At 40.8% G+C, this 17,704-nt stretch overlaps 1 protein-coding gene across 3 annotated transcripts in view; it reads left to right on the top strand.

Moving 5' to 3' along the window:
- Positions 1-17,333, top strand: part of sned1 (sushi, nidogen and EGF-like domains 1) — a 24,873-nt gene extending 7,540 nt beyond the window's left edge. The window contains exons 4-31 of one of the 3 annotated variants that reach the window (XM_077607718.1): positions 695-835; positions 931-1,096; positions 1,165-1,290; positions 2,215-2,328; positions 3,077-3,190; positions 4,117-4,164; positions 4,254-4,367; positions 7,684-7,773; positions 8,595-8,729; positions 9,038-9,157; positions 10,357-10,473; positions 10,552-10,698; positions 11,415-11,588; positions 12,142-12,255; positions 12,340-12,453; positions 12,649-12,762; positions 12,830-12,946; positions 13,126-13,431; positions 14,501-14,690; positions 14,785-14,897; positions 15,141-15,419; positions 15,508-15,604; positions 15,668-15,750; positions 15,901-16,002; positions 16,118-16,240; positions 16,580-16,667; positions 16,835-16,914; positions 16,995-17,333. In XM_077607718.1, the coding sequence (XP_077463844.1) occupies positions 695-835; positions 931-1,096; positions 1,165-1,290; positions 2,215-2,328; positions 3,077-3,190; positions 4,117-4,164; positions 4,254-4,367; positions 7,684-7,773; positions 8,595-8,729; positions 9,038-9,157; positions 10,357-10,473; positions 10,552-10,698; positions 11,415-11,588; positions 12,142-12,255; positions 12,340-12,453; positions 12,649-12,762; positions 12,830-12,946; positions 13,126-13,431; positions 14,501-14,690; positions 14,785-14,897; positions 15,141-15,419; positions 15,508-15,604; positions 15,668-15,750; positions 15,901-16,002; positions 16,118-16,240; positions 16,580-16,667; positions 16,835-16,914; positions 16,995-17,026 (3,558 nt within the window). In that variant the 3' untranslated portion in view covers positions 17,027-17,333. The remainder of the gene's footprint in view (positions 1-694; positions 836-930; positions 1,097-1,164; positions 1,291-2,214; positions 2,329-3,076; positions 3,191-4,116; positions 4,165-4,253; positions 4,368-7,683; positions 7,774-8,594; positions 8,730-9,037; positions 9,158-10,356; positions 10,474-10,551; positions 10,699-11,414; positions 11,589-12,141; positions 12,256-12,339; positions 12,454-12,648; positions 12,763-12,829; positions 12,947-13,125; positions 13,432-14,500; positions 14,691-14,784; positions 14,898-15,140; positions 15,420-15,507; positions 15,605-15,667; positions 15,751-15,900; positions 16,003-16,117; positions 16,241-16,579; positions 16,668-16,834; positions 16,915-16,994) is intronic. The other 2 variants (XM_077607719.1, XM_077607720.1) reach the window with 2 other exon arrangements.
- The last annotated feature ends 371 nt before the right edge of the window (positions 17,334-17,704 follow it).

Here is a 17,704-nt window from a genome sequence, read left to right on the forward strand (position 1 = left end):
GGCAGCGATGGATTAATAAAACAAAATAGAATAATTGATAAAAATTTACCACTGCGGTCGGTATCCATTTCTGATTTGTAACATGGCGCCATTTTTTTAGGCAATCCGAATCGGGCAAAAAAAATTGGGTCTTAAAAATGTATTTGGAAGTGAGCTAGCATTGACGGTGATAGACGTCCAATGGAATTCCACTGGAGGGCTGGCAGCGATGGTTTAAAAAACAAAATAGAATAATTGATAAAAATGTACTTTTTGAAAAAGAATGAAACTGACCTTTTCTAGTTTTTCCCCTCAAGTGAATTACAGTAATCCCTCAATTATCACGTCTTCACTTATCGCGAATTCACGACTTAGCGATTTTTTTCTGCTATTACTTTTTTTAAATTATTCTTTATTTTTTAAAGTTCATACAAATGTGAAAATCCACGCTGAAACTCGTAAGCGGAAGCCATTCTTGCTACTAGGAAGAAGTAAAAATATTTTTTTTAAATGTGAAAATCCACACTGAAACCCGTAAACGGCAAAAAAGGTAGTTATAATAGCGTTAGCCTACTTTGCAATTTTTCCATACAAATTCTCTCCAAACAAGCTCAGATCTCATTTTCACACGGCAAAAAGTGTCTGGCAATATTTTGAAGAGACAACTGAGGTACTATGGAAACTTGGGCGGTAACTTTTGACCGTATTTCTGCAGGTGAACACATTCCAAGCGGTGCTCATTACGGACGGCGAGTTCTCCTTTACCATCTTCCAGTACAACAACGTCACCTGGACCACCGGACGGCACGCCAGCAGCGGGGGTGACGCCAATGGCCTGGGAGGCATCGCCGCGCAGGTAAAAACAACGTTAGATGAAAAAGTCCAACCGTTTGATTGGCGGCCAGACCTCTGAGGGAGCGACTCTCTGTCCCGTCCCGACTCCGCCCCCAGGCAGGTTTTAACGCGGGCGACGGCGTTCGATACTTCAACATTCCCGGCTCGCGCACCCGAGACGTGGCCGGCCTGGAGGCCACCACCAACGTGGGTTTTCCGGGACGCTGGGTTTTCCGCATCGACCACGCCGCCAACGTGGAGGTGGGCGGCTGCAACGATTCGGGTAAGGGTGCCCTAAATTAGTAACCCAAAGGCAAGGATGGCGTTCAAGTTTTTGGATCCTTCTCCCAGCGTCGGTGTGTCCGCACTTGAGACCGTGCCTTAACGGGGGACGCTGCATCGACGACTGCATCGCCGGGGATCCCTCCTTCACTTGCTCCTGCTTGTCGGGGTTCACCGGACGACGCTGCGGCATCGGTGAGAAGCAGGACCCCATTTTGTAACTGCTTTTGTTCTTTTTCGGAACTGTACTGTACTTTACTGAATTTGGATAGATTGGACTTGACTAGACTTCAATCCACTGGCCTTTTCTTTGTGAAATAAACACAAAAATGCGCAAAACACATTTCGGTGTTGGCCAGGAAGTGATATAGCGGAAGCTAGGTGTTTTCATCAAGATTAGTTTCGTTGCTGTCGCGGCCAGCCCTACACTGGCTAATAATTCTGCAATTAATTAATTAATTAAGAGAATAACAGCACTGATTCAGGGTGTCCCCCGGTACTCGGTCTTTTGGTCGCCGGTCTTTTGGTTGAGCGGAAGGTTATTGATAATTACCATTTAAATCGTTGCTCAAATTCCCTAAATACAAACTGCAAATTATTATTTAGTCATACTTAATGCCCTATTAATTATTAGGCGAAAGAAAAGCTCCAAATTTCCCGTACTTTTATTGTGTTTTGTTGGAGAACTTGTTAAGACCCTGACTGACGTAGCTTCTTAAAGGGACAACGCATGTACATACAAACTCTTATACACTCACACGTCGGCTCAGTGAAACTGCTCATGGCCATTGTTGGCTTTTATTGATGCGTAGACCGTGTTGTTTTACCTTGTTTGGTCGCCGGACGTTTGGTCGCCGGTCGTTTGGGTCCAGGCGACCAAACATCCGGTCACGCCCCCCGCCTGATGGCTGGGATAGGCTCCAGCACCCCTGCGAGTGTTAGCGGTACGGAAAAGAGCAGCGCTTTAAAATCTGTGTCTACAAGAAGAACAACAACCTGAGTGGCCTTTATTCTGTAAACATCGCAAGAAATATTTTTTTTAGTGTAAAAGGGCACCAATTAGAAGATTAAAAGTTGTCTTTTTACTCATTTAAAAATAACAATGTTTTTCTTTGTCAGACGTGGACGAGTGTGCGTCATCTCCCTGCCTTAATGGAGGATCTTGTCAAGACCTTGTGAACCGTTTCAGCTGTCAGTGCCCACCCGGATATACTGGATCTCGTTGCGAAACAGGTATCTACTGGGGTTGGGCTAGTATTCAAATGAGTGTTTTTACTAGTATTGACAATGAAATGTTGTACCTGATATTTTAAATATATTAACATATTTCATTTTGTACCTCTATTGATAGCAATGAAAGATATGTTTCCGTCATTGGCGGAAATAGACGTCCAATTCTTTTGAAGTGGGAGCCACTGCAATATTTATAGCAAATAAAAAAGCCCATAAATTAGAAGAATAAAGTGGCTTTTTAAAGAATGTTGGTTTTTTTTATGTATATTTTTTTCAGTGAATGTTCATTCACTGCCAACCTCCCAGTTCAAACGGATTGGACGTCTACTCGTGACAAACTAATTGGTAGAATGGCGCAAAAAAAAACCTCCCCTCATTTCGAAATAAGATAAAATAAAAACTGCCCCCGGATTTGTGCGGATGTTCGTCAAACATTCCCACAGCCGCACGGCGCAAAGGCGTTTTTCGACCTCTCTTGATACCCGACTTAACGGCCAGCGGCGCATACTTGCAGCACGAGGGGAGCCGCGTGGCGGATATATCAATCGGCTGAGTAAATATTGAAACGCCGATGTAACATTCCCTCGCAGATGTGGACGAGCCCGTCCGGTCCTCGGCGTTCTCCAACAACTGTCATTTTCCCAACCACGATTAAGCGCACGCCCGAGAAACCGTTCACGTTGACTAACACCCATTTGGAATGGATGGGAACACCACCGTTTGACGTTTGTTTTGTTATATGCCGCAGAAGTGGACGCGTGCGACTCGACGCCGTGCTCGAACGGAGGCCGCTGCGTCAATCACGGCAGCAACTTCACCTGCGTTTGTCCGGCGCCGTTCACGGGAGTTGTCTGCGAGTCAGGTGAAACTCAGGTCAAATTTTCAAGAGAACAACTAAAATATTTTGCTCATTGCATAGTCACTTTAGGGCAAAATTTTTAGACCAGTACCGTATTTTCCACACTATCAGACTTCAATTTTCTGCGCCTTGTAATCCAGTGCGCTTTATATATGGATCAATATTGGCTAATCATTGTATAAATCAAATTAATCATTTGCACAGCTCCATCTAATTGATGTATTACAGAATCCCTTACAACTACAGCATCTTTCAGTCCGGTGCGACTTATATATGAAACAAATTTTAAGATAGGTCATTCAATGAAAGTGTGCCTTATAGTGAAAAACAGAGAATACAGTACCTATTCTAGAAAAATAGGTACCATATTTATGTTGCAAAAAAGTCTTACCAAAAATATGTCTAATTTTGCTAGTAAAAATATCACATTTAAAAAGTAGTTTTTTAAGTAACATTTTTTCCAGTGTTTGTTTGTTTTTCGATTTTACAAACAAAAAATACAATTTTATTATCATGGGTTTTTTTAGTCAAACAACACAAGTGATTAAAAAATGGAAAAAAAAAACATTATTCTAAATATATATTTTTTTTTATTTAAAAGTGTTGTCACATGAAATTGGAATGAACATAATGTATTTTTAGGTAATAACAATCATTTTATGGGATATAAAAATATTTTCTGCTGGATCGAATTTATATTTTTTCAAAATGAGGTATGAAATTGATGTTTTGGGAAAAAATGCATAATTTGCAAAAACGTTTTTAGTTGAATTTGTCATTAACTTGAATGGGGAAGTGTGGGAATTTTTGAAAATGTTGTGTAAAAGTTCCCACTGGTCTGATTTGGTGGTGTCCAAAAAGCAGGTAGAGCAATAAGAAGCATGTTTTGATCATTTCCTCATTAAAATTGTCCTTTTTGGCTTCAACAGAGCTGACGCAGCCTCCATTGAATTCCACCGAGTCCAAAAACCAAAGCGGTGAGTGAGTTTGGCGCCATTTTGAGCCGCTACGTTTGTTTTACTATCTCTTTAACGTTACCTGGTTTTTGTTTTTTTGTGGGGTTCAGACTCGTGCCCGCACGGCGACTGCAACAAAAACCGCATCTGCCAAACGGACGACGACGGCTCCGGGACGCAACGGTGCTCGTGCGCCCCCGGTTACTACGGCGACACGTGCCAAGGTAAGCGTGTCTGTTATTCCAATCATCAAAGCCGACAAAGCCGCGGGTGAGGCTGCTCTTCCTGTAAATATTGCTTTTATGGACACACTTTTATGAGTTTGCCAACAAAGGAGGAAGCAATTTGTCCAGACTTTTTTTTTTTTTATTTCCTTGTTGTTGTTTTTTTTTTATGAGTGGATGCCGTCAAAAATGCAGCTCCTTGTTAAGACACTGAGAACCAAAAAGGAGTTGGATTTTTCCAGAATGAGCATAAAATTATTTTGATTTATTCTTTTTATTTAAATTCCTTTATGATTAACCCTATGACTATTTTAGTTTATTTAGTAACCCTAAATTCAAACGTCAAGGGGGTGATTCAAACTTCATTTTAAAATGTTACTACAATTAAACAGTACTTTTCAAATGATTGTAAAATTACTTATGAATTATTTTTTTGCTATGCGTCTTGACTAAATTAATACAATTAAAATGAATCAAAATAAACTCTTGTTTTGACCTGCAATAACATTCTGGAGATTTTTTTGTAGTAGTAATTAAGAGTTTTTAAGTTGTATTATTTTTATTCTCAAATGCATAGTTCTTCCAAATCAGATTTTAATTCTCAAAAGTAAAATAAAATAAAAAATTAATGCAAATAACACAATTTTATGCTTGGAAAAATAGATTTTTCTATTTTGGCATTCTTTAAAAAGAATTCAAGTTTTAAAAATCGTTTAAAAAAACATTAACAAAACATTAAGCTTGATTCTAAAAATAAATAAATAATACTTTGTTATATTTTGGGGGAAAGATAGATTTTTCTATTTTGGCATTCTTTAAAAAAAATCAAGTTTTAAAAATCGTTTAAAAAAACATTAGCAAAACATTAAGCTTGATTCTAAAAATAAATAAATAATACTTTGTTATATTTTGGGGGAAAGATAGATTTTTCTATTTTGGCATTCTTTAAAAAAAATCAAGTTTTAAAAATCGTTTAAAAAAACATTAGCAAAACATTAAGCTTGATTCTAAAAATAAATAAATAATACTTTGTTATATTTTGGGGGGGAAGATAGATTTTTCTATTTTGGCATTCTTTAAAAAAATAAAGTTTTAAAAATCGTTAAAAAAACATTAGCAAAACATTAAGCTTGATTCAAAAAATAAATAAATAATACTTTGTTATATTTTTGGGGGAAAGATAGATTTTTATATTTTGGCATTCTTTAAAAAAAATCAAGTTTTAAAAATCGTTTAAAAAAACATTAACAAAACATTAAGCTTGATTCTATAAATAAATAATACTTCGTTATATTTTTTTGGGGAAAGATAGATTTTTCTAATTTGGCATTCTTTAAAAAAAAAAATCAAATTTTAAAAATCGTTTAAAAAAACATTAGCAAAACATTAAGCTTGATTATAAAATAAATAAATAATACTTCGTTATATTTTTTGGGGGAAAGATAGATTTTTCTATTTTGGCATTCTTTAAAAAAAATCAAGTTTTAAAAATCGTTTAAAAAACATTAGCAAAACATTAAGCTTGATTATAAAATAAATAAATAAATAATACTTCATTATATTTTTTGGGGGAAAGATAGATTTTTCTATTTTGGCATTCTTTAAAAAAATGAAGTTTTAAAAATCGTTTAAAAAAACATTAACAAAACATTAAGCTTGATTCTATAAATAAATAAATAATACTTCGTTATGTATTTATTTTTCATGCTACATTGTTTTTCTCCAAAGAATACATGGAAAATAATGTCCTTGGCTTTACATAATACTTCATTGAAGCCTCATTTTTGTGATGTTTTCCCTTTTTTTGCCGCGTCGGGGCGCTCAGTGTGGCGTCCTGGCGGCGTTCCAGAAGGAACAAGTAGCCGCATATTTTTGCGGTGGAAAGAAGCAAGCAGCCCAACGAATACCGCGGAGTGCGGCATCCTCTCGTAAACAAACATTTTAGCGTCTAGACAAAGCGCTTCCTCTTTTGTTTGGGAACTCATAAAAAAACTCCATTAAAGCCATATTTACAGGGAACTTCAGTCCCCCCCCAGGTTAGAACCAAGGATGAATACACAAAAATATCAATTCGACGGCAGAAGGCCAATGAACAAATGCGGAAAATCATGATACAATTTAACGGATTTTTCTTGAATTCTTGAAACGTCGGGGGAGGGGGGTTCTCAAAATTATTTCGCTTTAAACCATATCATGTCATATCTCAAATTAAGGGGCACGGCAACGGCTTCCCAAATCACTCATTATTTTGACAATATGACTTAATGCTGTGACACAGAGAGCAAAAAAAGCAATTGTTTTCTTGAAAACATGACTTATTTTCATTAGCGCATGACACGATAAAAAATGACTTGAAACAAAACACATCATGTCGTATCTCAAATTGAAAGACACAACGGCGACTTTCTAAATCCGTCACTCCCTCAAATTAAAGGACATAATACGGCCATTCCAGATCAATATTAAACAGTACAATGTTTTTTGTTTGATGAGATAATGACCAAAAATGTGGTTTCTTTGAGAAAACTAGTTCCTTTAAGACTGTATTTTTTATAACAAAAATAAATAATAATTCAATTCAAATTTTTGTTCAAAAATATTAGCATTATTCACATATTTTATTGTGTAAAAATATCTAACAGTAAGGTATACAATAATTCTTATTATACCTTTATTTCTTTTTTTTTCACAAAAAAACTAACCGTAAATATTCTCAATTTAAAAAGACAGAAAGGAAAAAAAGGTAAATATTCTCTTATATCTGCAGTCGTTGATAAAAGGAGATTATCTTTGCAATTAATCAAAATAAGGTATTCGCAAACATCTGCTTTTGCTTTGGAAAACAACCGTACAGTTACGTAATATTCATACTTCAACTTTTCCCAGTGCATAATTTTTGCTTCCACATTTACAGGTAAAATGTTAAGCCAAGAGTAATATAGCAGTAAAAAAAAAAATGAACCGGTATCATAATGGATAACAATTGACGAGTTAACTATAAAAAAAATCTGTATTCATTTTTGCCGTCATAGGATTCTTATCATGCCAGAAAATGTGTGGACTTGTAAGATTAAAATCATTCTGAACGTCTTCACGTCACGAAAATGATGGAATTGGAAGCAAGAAACTGTTAAAAATGAGGCCAAAATAATAAGTGTTGGCACGACATTAAGTCACATGACGGCCAATCAATAAGCAGATAGATGAAAGGCCGCTGGCTATTCACTCCACATGGTTGCTATTCATCCTCCGTTCCAGCCTGCGTTTTGTTTACATCTGGATGGCTAACCTTTGCTTATCCGCGGGTGTTCACAAGAATGCCTGTGCCAAAATGGCGGCGTGTGCGTGGACGCCAACGGGACATGTGATTGTCCCGCCTCCTACACGGGAATCTACTGCCAGTTTGGTGAGTATGAATGGAAATGCTTCCTGCTTTTAATCTTCTTCTTTAGCCAAATTGATGGTGACAAGGTTTAGAAGATATGCTGCCCTCCAGTGGGTGGAAGTAGAATTGCTGTTTTATTTTTGTTTGATCATAACAGTGGAGAGCAGTTTAATTTTTTAGAATAAAAATAATAATCAAACAAAATCGAGAAAAAATACAACTGAACATTGGAAGACCCTCAATTCGAAATTCAATGAAGGATAAAAACGTTTTAAAAAGTAAAGATAATATTTTGTAAATATTAAAAAAATAATGAGAAATGTATCAAAGTACTTATTAAATTAGTTTTTTATTTTTGGGAATTTTTCTTTTTATAAAAAACAATTGGGGTAAGTTATTAAGTTTACAAAGTAGTTTATTTAGTTTAAGTGTCTTTAAATTCTTATTTAAATTTTGTGATTCCCCTGTTCTTCTTTAGTACCAATTGATTTTTTTTCATCCATTTATTTTCCGTACTTATCATCAGATTCTAAATGACTAAACATGATAGTGTGATATATTTTTTAATAATATAATGAACTTGATAAATTCAGACAGTGTTAATAAAAGCTTGATAAAATTACACTAAATGAAAACAGCAATACACACTCATCCAATACGCTACAATTAAAGAAACAATAGATTCAATTCATAACATGTCATAGAATTCCAATTGGTTTAAATCACAAAATACTGTCTGAAAACGCTCCTGCTTGGTTGCCATTGACGTCTGGCACCGTCAATGGCACCCAAGCAGTTATTTGTTGTGTGTGCGAGGGAAAAAAAACCTGTGCTTTGTCCAGAAGTGACCCAGACGCCGTGCGGCAACAACCGTCCATGTCCCGGCGGGGGTTCGTGTTTGGAATACGGCGGCACCTACCTGTGCACCTGCCAGACCGGCGCCGCGGAATTGGACCAGCAGGACTTTTACCCCTATGGTAAGAGTGTTGCGGGAACACAAGGTGGTGGCATACCTGTCAACCTCTGCCGATAACTGCCCTTATAAATGATTATGATTCCCCTTACAAACCCCCCAAAAACCTTACAAACACCGTACGACTCGTACGGTGTTTGTAAGGTTTTTTTGGGGGTTTGTAAGGGGAATCATAATCATTTATAAGGGCAGTTATCGGCAGAGGTTGACAGGTATGTGGTGGTCTCTCCGAGAATGTAGTGGTCTTCGGGGGACTTTTTTTGCGTCGCCGGATGGAAGGAACACAGTCAAGTGTGGCCTTGTGTTTTTCAGTACAGCCCCGATCGGTCTGCGACTCCAGCCCGTGTCTCAACGGCGGCGATTGCTACGAGCGCCACGGAGGCTACACGTGCCAGTGCGCTCACGGGCATTGGGGCAAACACTGCGAGAAAGGTAACGCTACCCCCTACTGGCTGCCCCAAACCAGTACAGTGGTACCTCGACATACGATCTTAATCCGTTCCGGGACGGAGTTCGTATGTCGAGCTTCTCGTAACTCGAGCGAACGTTTCCCATTGAAATGAACTAAAAACAAATGAATTCGTCCCAACCCTCTGAAAAAACACCAAAAACAGGAGATTGGATTGGAAAAAATGTTTTATTTCTTCTAATTCGCCATATATTGAGAAAGTAATAAATAACGAGTGGTTTAATAGTACTAAAATGTGTTTAATATAACTAAAATTGGGCGGATTTTGCGGAGGTTACAAAGAGGGGAGGGGGGGTATCTTTCCACGATAAAGCACTCGTAACGGAACAAACAAATTTTAATTAACTTGGATGAATATATACAGACACGCACAAACATACGTTTAATGTAACTTTACACAAAACTGAATTCTAATTTTGTTTTAATTTTTTTACCTTCGTTTTGGGCGGGTTAGCTGTTTGCCACGCCTCCACCCTCACGTTCGCTATCGATTGGCTGTTTGCTGTTGTATTCCCTTCAAAATATTCCGAAAATGATGCACACAAATGTTCTAACAATAGGATAACGCACGACAACTAGCCAACAAGAAGTAGTCTTGAATGAGCGATCGCGGGAGCTAACAGGCTAAGGAAGGAATAACAGCCTACCCTCTTATTGATGTTGGGTAATGAAGTTTTATTCTGAGAAAGGGTGCCATTGCCTATGGGTGTTGTGTGCACGAGTATACTTCATTACCCAGAAAGCCGTCTTTTTGCCCGCGCATGCGCGTTGTGCGTTTCCTGGTCGAAACTCGTCTGAATAAATCGTTGAGTGCTCGTTGATATCTGTTATACACGAAAGAGATGCGGCAAAAAAGACGCTACAATGATAAACAGCCTCTCATGTCATGGCCACCTGGCTTGGTCGCATCTCCAAATTTTGATCGTATCGCGGGCGAATTATCCGATCGAAATTTTCATCGTACCTCGAGCATGTCGTAGGTAGAGCTGATCGTAGGTCGAGGTACCACTGTATTGTATTTTCCGGATGATAAGTCATGTTTTTTTTCTTTTTAGTTTGGTCGGTGGTACGACTGATGTTTGAAATTACTCTCAGATGGTTATATCATTTCACATGTTGTTTTTACACTGAACCACAAGAAATACTTTTGCCGTGATTGCAGTGCGACTCAACACGTGCGCCTCCGTCCCGTGTCGCAACGGGGGCTCGTGCAAGGAAGAGGCGGGCAGCTACCGATGCGCGTGTCCTTACCGGTTCACCGGCAAGCACTGTGAAGTGGGTGAGTAAGCTCATCCTCGCCGAATAGCGCCTCGGCGTCCTTTCGTCGGCGCTAAAGCGGCCCAAACGTGTCGTCCAGGGAAGCCCGACCCGTGCACGTCCAGTCCGTGCGTCAACGGGGGGACCTGCTTTCACTACATCGGCAAGTACAAGTGCGAGTGTACCGATTTCTTCACCGGGAGGCACTGCGAGATCAACGTGGCGGACGACGCCAGACGTCACGAAGGTGGGGTCCATTTTTGAAATGAATACATGATTTTTTTAAGAAAGGAGCCACTCGATTGGACGTCTGTCACAGTCAGTTGCGTCCAATGAGTTCATGAAGAAAAGGGGTGTTTTGTTAACATTCATTCAATCTGAATTTACTGTTAAGAATGACATCATTGTCGTTTTCAAGTGCTTATTTTAAGATTTCGATACATAGCAATTATACACTGCAAGAAGTATTTTTCTACTTGAACTTTGACCCCAGTATTTCTTGAGTCGTAGCCCCATATTACTATTCTTTTTTTTTTTTCTTTTTTTCTCCTCAATCTGGTCCTCCGATGACCCTAGCCGGGTGGATGTTGTGACGCTAATCTTAGCATGGGTTGCTACCCCGTGCAGGCGTGTTCCAATATAGAAACCAGTGAAATCTATTTCCAGTCGACACACGAGCGTTGAGACGGCGCTCCTTTTAGCCCCGCCGCCATTAGCGCATCCTCACAAACGCCACGTCACAGAAAAGCCGTATTCACATACCTGTCAACCTCTGCCGATAACTGCCCTTATAAATGATTATGATTCCCCTTACAAACCCCCAAAAACCTTACAAACACCGTACGACTCGTACGGTGTTTGTAAGGTTTTGGGGGGGTTTGTAAGGGGAATCATAATCATTTATAAGGGCAGTTATCGGCAGAGGTTGACAGGTATGCTTATGTGTCTTTTCCAATGTTTCAGATGGAGGTTGCGGCCCCCCGCCGCAGGTGAAAGACGCCCAGGTTCAGTTCTCAGCCACCTCGCCCGGATCGGTGGCCGTTTACACGTGCCGGGCGGGCTACGTGGCGGCGCCCAGAGCCACGCAGAGCGTCTGCGGGGCCCATGGCGACTGGAGTCAGCCCCCTGCCTGTGAGGGTGCGTGCCAAAGACACTTGTGTGTTTGTTATTGTTGAGTAGTGGATCAATTTTGTGAAGACACGGGAGGAACAATAGTTTTTTTTGCAGCAGCAGCAATCCAATATTTGGCTATAATAAATTAATATACACATGCAACAGAAATCAGTTAACATTTAACCTAAAACAAAGCCATTTTGATGTTTTTGACACTTTAGTTGCTAAAATGTTTTTGACATTTAAATGAAAAACATTAGATGTCCATCAATGTTAACGATTGCCAGTGAGGATTTTTTTTATTTAGTTCAAGGATTGATACAAGCCAACTTTTCTCAATGCAAAAATAATAATAATCTGATCACTGGCACGCCTCCAAGTCAAAATGGAAATTTCAGATTAGTTTTTATTTTATTTCTTTTGCAGTTAAGGCGTTAGTAAAGACAGACTTTTGTGGAATTCTTGCTGTAAAAACAAGAACATTCCATTCCAGTCAAAAGGAATTAGACATCAATGTGGTAAAAGGCACTAATTGCTCAAGTGACGCTCGTCTATGGCTCCTCCCATCTTTGTCCAGAAGTCAACGAGTGTCAATCAGGGCCGTGCGCCAACGGTGGAACGTGCCGCATCCACGGTGGCTCGTACCTGTGCGACTGTCAGGAAGGTTTCAGCGGGAAACAATGTCAAACTGGTGAGTGAACGTTTGCCTTACCCGTCTTCTCGTTACAAAAATCAAACGCAAAAAATGCATTCTTTTTCTTATCGTGTTTCTAAGATGTGGACGAGTGCCTGTCGGAGCCGTGCAAGAACGGAGGTACTTGCGTCAACCAGCTGGGCTCGTACGTGTGTCAATGCCCGTTGGGCCTCAAAGGACGCCACTGCCAAACAGGTACGCCTTTCGCGCCCAAAACATTAAAAAAAAACGTCGATCTATCCCAGTTCAGTTAAGACCAATTCAAGTAAACTAAATAAACACTAACAATGTAGTTATTCACTCCGCTCCTTGGTCATTTTTGACCCCACCCACGCAAAAAAAAACTTCCCCTTACGCAAAAACGCGGGTGTATGTGCGTGCTGTGCGCAGAGCAGGACAGCTGCGAGTCCAACCCGTGCTTGAACGGCGGCGCGTGTCGCAGTTACAAGAAGACGTACGCGTGCACGTGCAAAAACGGCTACTTCGGTGACCAGTGCCAGATGTGTAAGCCCCGCCCACTTTCAGCTCCCTCCGCCGCTTCACGTTTTTCATCGCCTGTCACGCCCTCTAGTGGAAGACCCTTGTGTACTGCACCCGTGCGGGAGCAGGGGCGAGTGCCGGAGCGACGGCAGAGGAAACTACGACTGCGTGTGCAAAGCTGGACACACCGGGAAAGACTGTGAAAAAGGTCGGTCAATCTCAATTGGACGTCTCGTCGTCAATGGCAGCCAATGAGTGGTAACCATGTTAAAAATGAAAATGAAAAACAACTTTGGCATTCAAATCTGGATCTTTTTAACAATATATTTGCATTTTCCTGAGCCCCAAAAAGTTTGAACACGCTTCTTTGAATTCCACTTTCTCCAGATCTACTGCCCCCTTCTGGCCTTCACGTGCAACGCGTGGAGGAAAGCGAACTGGAATTGCGCTGGGAGCAGCCGGAAGCGGCGTCCACGGCCTCCGCGGCGTGGCTAAGCGGCTTCGTGGTGACGTACGCGCCGCACGGTCGCGGCGGCGGCGCCCGCAAGGTGGACTTCCTGGACCGGCAGAGGCGGCGGCACGTTCTCCGAGGCCTTCTTCCCGGCCTGCTTTACAACATCTCCACTTACTCCATCAAGCGCAACGCCAACAGCGACCACGTTAGCCAGCCGGCCACCGCTCTCATACGCACGAGTCAGTCGCAAACACTCACAACATCATTTTTCGAAAAATTTAACACAATAGAGGCTCGTAGAGAATCATGTTGGAGTACTAGTATGAGAAAAAAAGTCACTATATTATGAGAGTAAAAACGTAATAGGACAATATGGATTTAGCAGCTACCTACTTATGGCACTTCTGTTAAAAACAGCAAGAAAGAGAGCATCTTGTGAGTTTTTTTTCAAATTTGGTTTCACAAATTAGCACATTTTTACTCTTGACTCACCAAATTATAATCAAGAAAATAATTTATATTAATGCGTAGTCGTAGCTCCCAGGTAAAGTAAGCTAATCCACGCTAAGCTAATTTAGCTGGACTGCAGCCATAAAAACTTTTTTGACCTTAATTTATTAATATTTTTCTACATACTAATATGACTAGACTCTTAATATTACGACTTTTTATGACTTTAATCTCGTAATATTACGACATAAATCTATTAACATTATCACTTTTTTTCTCTTAGTAATCGTACAACTTCAGCCGCTTATCATTAGCATATTTTATCGTACTGCTATTAGCATATTTTATCGTGCTGCTATTAGCATATTTTATCGTACTGCTATTAGCATATTTTATCGTACTGCTATTAGCATATTTTATTGTACTGCTATTAGCATATTTTATCGTACTGCTATTAGCACATTTTATCGTACTGCTATTAGCATATTTTATCGTACTGCTATTAGCATATTTTATCGTACTGCTATTAGCATATTTTATCGTACTGCTATTAGCATATTTTATCGTACTGCTATTAGCATATTTTATCGTACCGCTATTAGCATATTTTATCGTACTGCTATTAGCATATTTTATCGTACTGCTACTTTAATTTCGTATTGTTATGACTTTTTTCCTTATACTAACACTACAACATTAATCTCTTAATATTAAAACTTTTTTCTCGCACTAGTAGGCACTGCGACTTATATCTGTTAAAATTACTACTTTTATTTTCTTTGTCTGGCGCTAATACCCCGTCGTTAAAAAAAACGACTCCAGTTTTGACTAAATTGTGTCTGTTCCAAACCCAAAAAGGACCTCGACGAGTGGAGAACCTCCAAGTGTCAAACGTGTCGGAGTCCGAAGCGTGGCTGAGCTGGGACTTGGACTCCAAGGCGGCTCGCCACGTGCCAGTTAGCGCCATCCGGGTGACGCTAACGCCCGAAGACGGCGGAGGAATGCTAACCATTCTGCTTAACGCCAGCGCCGAAGAACACTTGTTCAGGTCAGTTCCCAAGATTATTCTTTGCTGTCCACCAGAGGGTGCTGTCGCTCAACATCGCGTAACGTGCAACGCAAATGTTCTTTTTTTTCTTCAGTTCTTTACTCCCTGCTCAAATGTACACGGTGGACGTGTTGACCCAAAGTGGACTCAGACCCGACGAGTTTCCTTCCACTAGCCGTTCGTCGGGACCCTTGCGCTTTTGGACCAGTAGGTTCACTTTATTTATTTATTTATTTTGTGCGGAATGGTCTGCCGCGTTGTGATGCATTGACGGCGATAGACGTCCAGTCCATTTTGACCATTCAAAATAAGTAGTTTTACAGTTACATTTGTTAATTATACTTGTATAGTTTATCTTTTTAACTTTTGAGAGCCAAAGTCAACTTTACGGCTGGCACATTTCCCCCCCCCAAAAAGTTGATTTTTTTCCCCTCACCTTTTTCCCTCCAGAGCCCCTCCCCCCCCAGAACCTCTCTCTATCCCACGTGGGCGCCAACTCGGCGGGCGTGGCCTGGACCCGGCCCCCGGGCCCCGTTTCCGACGGCTTTGTGATCAACGTGACGCGGGGTCTCACCACCAGGAGCCGCTTTCTGCCCGGCGGCCTGCTGGGCTCTTACACCCTTCGGGAGCTGACGCCCGCGCAGCGCTACCGGGTCGCCCTCACCTCCGTCAAGAAGGCGGGTCGAGAGCAAGTCCACAGCCGGCCTCTGTACTTGGACTTCACCACCTGTGAGTTTCACCGGTCTCGTTAGAAATGCCCTTACGTGTCCTACAACTGGCACGTCTAATTCACGTCTTACGTTCTTGTGAACGGCAGTGCCGATGGAGGCCAGGACGGGAAGGCGAGAACGACCGAGCAAGCCCGGACGAAGACCCTTCCAGTCTCAGGACTTTGGAGGCGGAGCCGAACCCAGGTAGGCTCAGAAATCAAAAGGTGGGCGGAGCCACAACTCAAAAATCGGATTTGGTTTCTGCAGGTTTACCGAGTTGATTGACAGGAGAGGAAAGATCACGGCCAAATTTGCGCACCTGCCAAGAAAAGCCATTCGACATCGGACCAGTAAGTGGGGCACTTTAGACAAGTCGTCAGAACTATCTATCCAATAATTCATTTTTCTCCGTAAATATTTTATAGTCAATGTTTTCAAGTGTAATTTTTTTTTGTACTCTTGCGGGTACCTTTTAAAACACGACTGTTTTGGGGCATCAGAACCGCAGCTGCCCGTCCCTTTGGAGAAAATGGAGGAGACCACCAACAAAATCAGCCTGGCGCTGGAGATTCAAGAGGAGACCACGTCCAGGACCAAACCTGGTACTAGCACATTGACTCTAGCTCTGCCATTGGCGGCGATAGACGTCCCATCCTTTTCGACTCGACGTCAATGGCACTGAAACGTTATCGAATGCAATTCTGTTTGTTTCTTCAGAGTCGTCCCAGGACTGCCTGAGTGTGCCTTGTCTGAACGGCGGCACGTGCACGAACGGCAGTAGCGGCGGCTCGCACGTTTGCCAGTGCGTCGACGGATTCAGAGGCAATCGTTGTCAAATGTGTACGTACGCTTTTTTGCTATGAGCGACTGCCAAGGGGTTCAGAGAGTTAAATGATGGTAATACCTCGTTTATGGGGGTTAATAAACCCTACACTTTTTTTTTAGTAGTCATCTTACAACCGTAAGTTTTATTTTTTTCCAACCGACAAAATTTACTTGTATTTTTCATGCTAAAAGGCTGAACAAAGTTATCATCTCACAGGATTTTGCTCTGATTTTTAATACCCAAGACCTTGGAATCTTATAAGTCACATTTCAAGTTCCTGACAAGAATGATGTTTTGTTTTTTGGAAAGAAAAGAAATCATGTCATATTTTTAAGTTCTTCTTTTTTGTCCAGCATGCCAGCGAGTGGCTCACCCGTGCACCCGCGTCTTTTCGGAGACCAAGAGCATGCCTGTGTGGGAGGGTGACGTCTGCCATTACGTGTAAGGCCACGCATATTACATTTATCTTTTGGTGGTTATAAAATATTCTGGTGAAAAAACGTCTTGATAAAAGCAAGAAAAAAATATTTAAATAAAGAAGCAGTCATTTAAAATAAATTATCCTGGTTAAAAAATGAATACATTGCGGCTTTTTTTTGTATTTGCAGATACAAAAGAACATACAAAGTACAGCAGGACGTTTGCTACCGAGAACTTTGCCAATCGACGCTCCGCAGCAAAAGTCAGGGTGAACTCAGACGGCCATTAAAATGAAAAGTCTGTGAAAAAGCATGTACTAATTGTCTCTTTCCTATTGACTTCCTACAGCAGCCGCCAGAAGAGCAAATACGCGGCAGTGAGGATTTATGCGCTTTCCTCCCAAAAATGGGAAGAATTGGCCACGTTTGTTGATAATGCACTTGAAGTGGCTGCTTGTAAAGTGTGATGCAATGAGATGGTGCTGTACAATTTGGACTCCCCGAATCTTCTCTCCACTCACAGGAATTCATCTCTTTTCCGAATGTCGGCTCAAGATTTTCTCTGTAAAATAACTTTAATTGTTATTATTTGTATGTATTAGCAGTGATTGCTGCTCGTTATGCTGTAAATAGTGTTCATAGGTCATTTTTGTAGGTGAATATTTTAATAATAAAAATGTAAACTATCCTATGGAACCATGTATTACATTTGAAATGTGATAAGTAAACTGCACTTGATTGGTTTGATTACTTCAATTGCGTCGTCCCCACTGCATTGTGCACAGCCAGCACCAAACATCTAGCCAGTTAGAAATATGATATTTCTACTTGACGCGCGGTTTAATGACGTCACCGCGGCGTCCGTGTGTGTTCAGGTATCCCGTACCGGGTATTCTCGCTTAAATTTAAAAAACAGGACAAAAGCAAGTTAAATTAGCTACGAGTGCTCATACTTTAGCGTCCGAAAAAACAAACATCCAACAGGGTGATTTTCTTTTGTTTTATTGATAAATCGCCACAGAAAACGGCAACTGTAAGCATTAGGCAACGCCAAAACAA

The sequence above is a fragment of the Stigmatopora argus genome, chromosome 8, assembly GCF_051989625.1.
Source record: "Stigmatopora argus isolate UIUO_Sarg chromosome 8, RoL_Sarg_1.0, whole genome shotgun sequence".
Classification (NCBI taxonomy): domain Eukaryota; kingdom Metazoa; phylum Chordata; class Actinopteri; order Syngnathiformes; family Syngnathidae; genus Stigmatopora; species Stigmatopora argus.